This window comes from Piliocolobus tephrosceles, chromosome 16 (genome assembly GCF_002776525.5).
Source record: "Piliocolobus tephrosceles isolate RC106 chromosome 16, ASM277652v3, whole genome shotgun sequence".
In the NCBI taxonomy this organism is placed as follows: domain Eukaryota; kingdom Metazoa; phylum Chordata; class Mammalia; order Primates; family Cercopithecidae; genus Piliocolobus; species Piliocolobus tephrosceles.
Window position 1 is genome coordinate 58495003 of NC_045449.1, and position 9233 is coordinate 58504235.

The 9233-nt window shown below is 43.3% G+C and overlaps 1 protein-coding gene across 3 annotated transcripts in view; it reads right to left on the bottom strand.

Annotated features, from left to right (window-relative positions):
• SMURF2 (SMAD specific E3 ubiquitin protein ligase 2) overlaps positions 1 to 7106 on the bottom strand; it is a 135810-nt gene extending 128704 nt beyond the window's left edge. Inside the window, exons 1-2 of one of the 3 annotated variants that reach the window (XM_023212038.2) lie at positions 6975 to 7092; positions 6632 to 6698 (exon numbers count right to left, since the gene is read on the bottom strand). In XM_023212038.2, the coding sequence (XP_023067806.1) occupies positions 6632 to 6683 (52 nt within the window). In that variant the 5' untranslated portion in view covers positions 6684 to 6698; positions 6975 to 7092. Of the gene's footprint in view, positions 1 to 6631 lie in introns of all 3 variants that reach the window. The other 2 variants (XM_023212037.3, XM_023212039.2) reach the window with 2 other exon arrangements.
• Between the last annotated feature and the right edge of the window lie 2127 nt (positions 7107 to 9233).

A 9233-nucleotide genomic window follows, 5' to 3' on the forward strand; every position in this document is an offset into this window, starting at 1 on the left:
ACATAACTGAAAAGATACTACATCACTGTGGAAAGGAAGAATTGGTTAATAAATAATGACAAGATGGCTAAATAGCAATTGAAGGGGAAATAGTTTATTAAACCATTTTTTAAAAACATTAAATATAAAGCACTTATTTATCAAACTTCTTGAAAAATAGGGCCTTCCAAGTATAGAATAGGAAAAACAAAAGTTGGACAGATTTTGAATCCTAAGATAACACATTTCTACATATCCAAACAATGACCAATATTAAAAGACAAATAATTCACCATGGAAATGTTTGCAGCAAATATGACAACAGATTAATATATTTGTAAGTCTCAGGTAGATCAATAAGAAAAGCACTAAGGCTCTAACATAACTAGGACAAGGCCAAACAAGTCAATGAAAATAAATATGATTAGTAAACAGGAAAACATTCTGCTTCATGAATGTTTAAATGGCACATGCCACAAAATTGGCAAAAAATTTCAAACGCAATTAGCTAATGCTTATAACAGAATAGTAAAAAGGGACATCTTTATTTACTGCTGCTCTAAATAGGCCCAACTCTTTTAAGAAGCAGTCTAAAGGAAAAATTAAACACGAAACCTTAAAAATATCCACACACTTGACCTCAGTAACACTATTTTTATGGAAGCATCCTTAAAAAAAAAAAAAAATCCTTTTAAAAAAATCAAAGTTACCTACACCAAGATGTTTACAGTAATTATTTGTAATAAAAAATATGGAAATAAACGTTCAAACAAGAAAAAAATCTGAACAACTGTTGCTGTTGAATCTTAACCAGTTATCCTAAAACCAGTCTTCACGGCTCCCATTTCAGTTCATCCTCCATACTGCTCCCAGATTGTGTCTAAACAGCCATATATATCAAAGCTTAAAATCCTGCAATGGTTCCCACCACCTTAAAAAAAAAAAAACATCTTGGCAAACTATAATAAAGTCCTAACTAGGTTGGTCCCTGTCTAGAGCCTCACCTCTTGCCACTCATACCCAATGCATTAGCCATAAAGAACACATGCAGAACTATTCTGAACTCTTTATAGCTCTCCAGCATTCATTAAATAAAATGCCAAAAAGGTCTTAATCCATGCTCACACAAGGATCCTGACTTCATGGCACTTAAAGCATAGGAACAATAAACGCCTATCAGTGGGTTAGGTCTGATACTAGAAAAAGAGCTTCTTAGAGTCACAGAGGACAGTTCAACTCAGGTCAGGGAAAATTCTAGGGATAACAGTAATCTTTGAGTTGAGCCTTAAAAGACGGGCAAGTGGCCGGGCGCGGTGGCTCAAGCCTGTAATCCCAGCATTTTGGGAGGCTGAGACGGGTGGATCACGAGGTCAGGAGATCGAGACCATCCTGGCTAACACGGTGAAACCCCGTCTCTACTAAAAAATACAAAAAATTAGCCGGGCGAGGAGGCGGGCGCCTGTAGTCCCAGCTACTCGGGAGGCTGAGGCAGGAGAATGGCGTAAACCCGGGAGGCGGAGCTTGCAGTGAGCCGGGATCGCGCCACTGCACTCCAGCCAGGGCGACAGAGCGAGACTCCGTCTCAAAAAAAAAAAAAAAAAAAAAAAAAAAAAAAAAAAAAAGATGGGCAAGTATTGCCAGGGGTGAGGGCGATTCCAAGTGAACAGAATATGTCAATTTTATTTTTCCATACAAATTCTAATAAACTTGTAATAAGCTTTCTAGACAACTTTGGTTGTGACATGTACTTCTCCAACTTTCAGTTTCTCCTACCACTTAGAGCTACTATGAAAATTAAAAGTGGTAATAGATATGAACTTAACACAGCATCTGGCACTTAAACTTTCAATACATGTCAATCATACAGAAACATGTACAATGCTGATTACGACGGCATATTTCAAGGGTTAAGCATTCTTAGACAAAGAAAGTATCAGTAAACAAAAATGAAGGCAAAGAGAAAAACTAGTAAGAACAAAGTTAAACAAACAACCTATCACCATTTAGCCAGGGTGAAATACTTCTCTCTACAGGCCCTAATGAGATCCTCACATTACATACTACAACAAAACAATAATTTATATTCATTTGATATTGAATCATGAATAAAACATTAAGTTCTACTAAGTATGGTCTATTTGAAAAGAGGAGGACATACTACATCTTTAAGACTCTCACCAAAAAAGGCTAAAATAGGCCAGGCATGGTGGCTCACACCTGTAATCCCAGCACTTTGGAAGGCTGAGGCAGGAGGATATCCTGAGCACAGAAGTTCAAGACCAGCCTGGGTAACCTAGAGTAACCCCATCTCTACTGAAAAAAAAAAAAAAGTAAAAAAAATTAGCCAGTCACCAGTGGCACATCCCTGTAAGTCCCAGCCAGTTGGGAAGCCAAGGTGGGAAAAATCACCTGAGCTGGGAGGTCAAGGCTGCAGTGAGCCAGGATCGCTCACCGCACGCTGTTGCCACTCCACTCCAGCATGGGCAACAGAATGAGACTCTGCCTCAGAAAAAAAAAAGGCGAAAATAAAAATCTTGTATGCCTAAGTATGACCCTTCATTAATCTTTAAAACTGAGTTATGTTAAATGAGATGTTAGTATGTTATGATAGTAATAGCTCAACCAACAAGAAAAAAGTGAAAGTGATGACTAAAATACACAGATTTTATTATGAATACAAAACTATAAAAAGGAAACTTAGCATGTTCTACTGCCTGCCTGAAGAGGGTTACAGTAGAAGACAGAATTTAAGAGAAAAGGAAGGAGATGAGCTACATTGGCTTCCTCCTCAGAAACCAAGAAAATAAAATGAATTGGGGACATTCAAATCACTAACACCTCTAGTACCTAAAAGTCATTATGGGCCGGGTGCAGTGGCTCACGCCTGTAATCCCAGCACTTTGGAAGGCCAAGGCGGATGGATCACCTGAGGTCAGGCATTTGAGACCAGCCTGGCCAACGTCGCAAAACCCCGTCTCTACTAAAAATACAAAAAAAATTAGCCAGGTGTGGTGGTGGGCGCCTGTAATCCCAGCTACTCGGGAGGCTGAGGCAGGATAATCGTTTGAACCCAGGAGGTGGAGGTTGCAGTGAGCCGAGATTGAGCCATTGAACTCCAGTCAAGAATGAAACTCCATCTCAAAAAATATGGTCATGGTGTATAGGCATCATGGTGTATAGGCACATTTAAAAACCTGTGAAATAGAATGAAGCTATAATTTTTAAAGCCTTGAATCGATAAAATATGTAGTGAAACAGGATTAAGATGCTAGCATATCTAAAGGGAAATTTTTAAAGTTAAATTTCCTTACATTATAGACAAGATTAACCTCCTTATTGTTAAGGACTTTGAAATTACTAACATGAGAAGCAGCATACAAAAACATTAAATGCATAAAAAGGTCTGAAATAAATGTTCTGGAGGAGTAATGTTATTCTACTTCTCCATACCCAAGAATTTAAAATATTAGAAATTACACTAAACTGCTTTTTCCAGCCTTTGGTTTTCAGAAACAACAATGGTGTAAAAAATTATCCCAAAGTTTTTACTGTATAGAATATTTTTCTATCCAAACCATTGTAAGAAAAGCCTGTATCAGATAGTCATATAAGTATGATATAGAAATTATACATTTTGTAATAAATTTGTTATAGAAATAGTTGAAGTTGATAGTGTTACCATACAGCCCATTTCAATGATCGTATGTTAATGTGTCATAAAGAACAGAAGTAGCTTGATAGATGAAATCGGACTCTAACCCCCAATTGCCTGAGGAATCTAAAATTTGGGATCAAATTATTAAATTAGCCCCACCTTCTTAGCATTGACAAATACCAAACAGTTCACTGACTGTGGTTTTAAGAATAATATGTGGAAAGGTCTAATATCAATTGTGGGCAGAGATCTCATGGTTCAAATATTTCCTCTTGTTCAGAAAGAGAGTGTGTGTATGAGTGACTGTGTGAGTGTGTGTATGTGTGAGTGTATGTGTGTGTGTGCGCGCGTCACCATGTAAGAAATGTTTATACCTTTCAGTAAAGGGGCAATTCCACAATAAGGTTATTATCAACTAACTAAAGTTTATACAACATCTTGAAATCAAAGGTACTCTATAAATTTAAAATACTAATATGGTATTAACTTAAAGCAAAGAATAATAATTTTAAAACACCTTACAGCCCAAGTGTATTGTAAACCAAATATAAATTCACTGTGAGATCTGTCTTTTTTTAAGTGATTTTTTTCCTCTATTAGGGAACCCAGATCTAAATGAACTGTTAAACACTTAGTCTAAAGGTACGCCAAACATTTCTTAAGGTCTTAACAAAGAATCAACTTTTTTTTTAAACAAAATGAGGCCTAGGTTAAATATTTTATTTGGCTTCTCAAGATGGACTGAGAAGTTGGGCACCAGCTCCAGACCAATTCCTGGACGCACATCAAACACAGCCCCGTCATTTATCCAGTCAGTCAAAACAATCTTTTCCATCTAACCCTTTAATGTTTATGTCCTAAAAAGCTGCTAATTGAATCCAGCTCTTGAGATCTATTTGCTAAAATCTATACCATCTAATTTGTAAATGATGAACAAAAATGAAAAAGAAAAAAATGTTAACTTTCCTGGCAAAACAGAAGAGACTCCACTGTAACCAAAGAAGGAAGGACAATGTTTTTAATATTTGTCAAATTTTAAGAGAAAACTATTCAGAGACAAATAGTTGTAAGAAACTCAGAGTACCTCAAACTGTTTTTACTATTAAGAGGAAACAGGGTATTTAAAACTCCACAGAAAAACCTGAAACAAAATCACTATAAATGTAGTTCAATACTCCCTCTTCCCCTAAAATATAAGCATAATCTTTCATCTTAACAAACTTTAATTATAAATTTTTATAATGTATCATAGGTAGTACGGAAACGACAGAAAAACACTTTAAGATCTATTGAGTCATACTAAAAACCTCAACTAACTTTATCTGAAGAAAATCAAAATCCCTATTTTTTCCCTCATCTATATAGCCCAGAGGAAAGTAAATGGAAACAGCCAATTTCTGATGCTTTCTGCACACCTGGGATCACATGTTCTTTCCACGATCACTGACTCCAGATAGCAACAGCAACAGATCAACTCTAAAGCAACAAAGATCCCCTATAAAGGTTTCCATTGTCTCCTCCCAATATAAGGACACTGAATGGGGGGGGAGCAGGGGAGAAAGGGGAATACAAGTATCCTGCAATCCAGGTTTTCCATTAAGAACCACTCAGTTAATGATTCCTTGCCATTTTCCCTAGGGAAAGGAAAACTGTCATGAAGGTAATATATTATTTAAATTGCAGCCAACATACATTCAAGCTAAATTCTCAAATACCAAATTCACTGCAAGTTTTCACCCAGCAAGTTCAGCCAGTGGACTGAGATGCGACACACAGGCATTCAACTACAAAATTAGTCCAAATAAATCTCAAAGTCTAGTGTGGGCAAACATAATTACAGTTTATTCGTCCACGTGCACGCACACACAAATCCTCTACGGAAAATTATCTTTGTCACCACTCACCCGAATATAAACGTGGACAATTTATCAGGGGTAAATGGTGAAGTTAGGATAACGCCGTGATTTCAATTCCTTTTCAAACCAAATACAAGTTCTCCTAAAATGGGGGTGGCATGTCCATGTAAGAATACCAAAAATGGCACTGTCAGTAAAACGTACCTGTAATATTAAAGATTTCATGCACCTGGAATCATAAACACTTTGTAAGTGTAGTCTTCTATCTGGCAACCCCTCCGGACATTCTTTTCCATTTAGAAAAAGGAAGGGGGAGGGTGGGGAGAGTAACAGAAAGTTTGCTCGGAAGTTTGTATGAGGGCATACTTAGAAATGTACCCCCTCCCTCCCCCTAAAAAAGTGTGTTTTTAAAGCAGGTCTGGAGTTAGAAGTGAGACACAAGTTCTGCGGCCTACAAGGAACAACCCCAAACATGCCACCCTACAATCAGACACTTCCAAAACACAGTGTACAATGAGCCCGAGCCTCGGATCAGACAGGCACACCGGAAAAGTCAACCTGTCTCCTCTCCTCAGAGACGTGAGTTCAAGGTGTGTGGCCCCGGCAGCGGTGGCCGGCGGCGGGGAGTAAAGGTTTTTCATGCGGGCCTAAGTGGGTGTGCAAGGTAACAACCCGGGAACACACACGCACACCCTCCCGTTAAACGCTCCATCTTTAAGGAGTGTTTACTGCGCGCAGTCAGCAACCGGATTCAATAATCCTCGCCACGGGAGCTCTTCATCCCCTTCACGATCCCACCTGGGCGGTAGCCCAGGTGCTGCTCCCCGAGACCCGGGAGGCAGCGTCGGGCTCCTTGACCAAGACTTTCCGACCTGAAATCCGCCTGCGATGCGAACCGGTGTATCCTCCCCTCCACAAAAGACCACCCCCACCCCCGCCCCGAGTCATCCTCGGCTTTTTAAAGAATGTCCAAATCGGAGCAAGTGGTTTTCCAATTACTCTCCCTGAACTAGGCCTTGCCACTCCTCCGACCCCCAACTCACCATTGATCGCGACCCTGGCCCTTCCTAAGGCCACAGGCACCCCCCGCCAGCTCGCCCACCCCGCGGCTGCCCGGCCCGGCCCGCCGCCCCCCCCTCACCTGTCAGGCGCAGCTTGACTGGCCCGTTCCTCCGACCTCCGGGGTTAGACATGTCCCCGGCGGCGGGGGCAGCGGGCGGGACGGGGACGGGGACGAGGGCGACGGCGAGGCGCGGCGGAGTCACCACAGCGGCCGGGGCTGGGGCCCGAGCAGCCGGCGCCGCGGCCGCCACGGCCGGAGGGTCCCGGATGTGCCGAGCGTCGTCGCCATGAGCCGCGGAGGGAGCGGGACGCCGACTCCCCCCTCCTCCCACTTCTCCTTCCTCGGCCCGGGCCGCACAACAAAGCGGCAGCCGCGGCCGCCCGCGCCGCCTCCGCCCGCGCCCCCGCCGCCTCCTCGCGGGCGCCGCGGCCTTTCCCTCCTCTCGTCTCGGCGAGGCCCAGTAGCCGACAGGGCTGGTCGGCTGAGGCGGGCGGTGCTCGGCGACGCTGGAGCAGGAGTCTGGGCTCGGCCGCTTCCTCCTCCACCCGCCCTCTTGTCTGAGGGACCCGGGACCTGGGGCCGCCGCCGCCACTCGTCGGCTCCGGGGGGCGGGGAGGAGACGGGAGGCGGGGCCGGCGGGCGGGGCGGGGCCAGTGGGGCGGGGCGGGGCCAGGGCGGGGTCGGCGGGCGCGCGCAGGGTGCCCCGGGCGGGCACCGGCTGTCTGTCTGAGAGGGTGTGAGTTGCCGCCGAGGGTCCCACGCGGAACGCGTGGAGGGAGCAGGCAGGGAGCAAAGCGGCGGCGGGGGCGGCAGCTCTGTGACACCTGGAGGGATTTAGTGTCCGGTCCACTTAAGGGAGAGCTTTTGTCCCAACAGGGCCGACTGCATTTATTAGACGCCCACTGCGTGCAGGGCGCTCCGAGAGACTGGGGCGAGGAAGGTTAGAACCGAGTCCGCTGCCTCCCGGGAACTTGGCGTCTTTCGGACGAGAGAAGAGACCGCATTCCCACGCTGATGGTTCCAGCAAAACCCCAGGAGTGCTCTGCTCCTAGTGTTGTAGTTGACACCTCCATCCGGAACTCACCTGGTGGAGGAGATAGGGTTACCTGCCGACTCCCGCTCTTTTCAGGTGCAGCCAAGGATAGGGAGATGATACGTCTTAAAGGATTAACAAGATAAACCTTGGAGAGTAATGTATGAAGAGTTGTTAATACACTACTGTATTTCGTTATCTCAGGAGGAGAAAGAAATTTTCTTTAAAAATGTGTACCTTATCCTTTGACCTTGTAACTGTACTGCTAGAAATATTTTTTCTTTTTTTGGACAGGATCTCCCTCTGTCATCCAGGCTGGACTACAGTGGTGCGATCACGGCTCCCTGCAGTCTCAACTTCCCGGGTTCAGGTGATCCTCCCACCTGAGCCTGTGGAGTAGCTGCGACCAAAAGTGTGCACCACTACGCGCCACTAATTTTTGTATTTTTAGTAGAGACATGTTTAGTAGAGACATTTAGGTTTTCCCATGTTGCCCAGGCTGGTCACGAACTCCTGACGTCAAGCGATCTGCCCGCTTCGGCCTCCCAAAGTGCTGGGATTACAGACCTAAGCCACCTCACTGGCCCTATTCTTGACAAATAATCGTACAGAAGATGTTCTTTGTTATATTCCATTAATAACAAAAGGGGAATGAGGGAACAGGATAATGGTCCAGGAACCGCATGGTTTTTTATGCAGCCATATAACTATTTTTATGAAGATCATATACTATGGAAGAATGTATATGCAATGCAAAGTTTAAAAACAGAATAGAAGTTGTATGCATATACATGCGAAAGTATCTAGCACAACGTAAACTACTGACAACAGCGTGGGGGATTTTTTATGTGATTCCTTAGTTTTGCTTTAGGCTATTATAACATTAATGCAATTTTAAATGTTTTGGATTAATATGTTTTAATCCTTATTCCATGCCAGTTATTTCTTTTAATGCATCAGTGAAGTCACTTCTCCAGATAGTTACCTCTGAGAGCATTTCATCAGTTTGGATACAGATATACAATTAAAAGTAATCCAAAAAGTATATGAAGTTCTAGACATCACACTAAAAATACCACAGATAGACCGGTCACAGTGGCTCATGCCTGTAATTCCAACACTTTGAGAGGCCCAGGAGGGCGGATCATTTGAGGTCAGGAGTTCAAGACCAGCCTGGCCAACATGGTGAAACCCCGTCTGTACTAAAAAATATATATAAAAAAATTAGCCGGGCGTGGTGGTGCATGCCTGTGGTCCCAACAATTAGGAACGCTGAGGCACAAGAATAGCTTGAACATGGGAGGTTGCAGTGAGCCGAGATCACGCCACTGCACTTCAGCCTGGGTGACAGAGCGAGACTCCATATCAAAAATAAATAAATAAATAAAAATAAAAATACCAGAGATAGTGCCAGCAAATCAGTCAACAAATATTAAGTGGTCATTTTGTGCAAAGCAATGAACAAGGTCCTTTAGAAATGCTTCCCTGTACTACAAACATATAGAAATCAACGTGAACAATAGCTGCTACCACAATTTAAGAGGCCAGTGACAAAAAACTTAGCAAACTGATGTACACATTCACATTTGTCTTATTTTTATGGCACACACTTTGTTCCCAACCACCCAACGAACATAATTTGTAGCC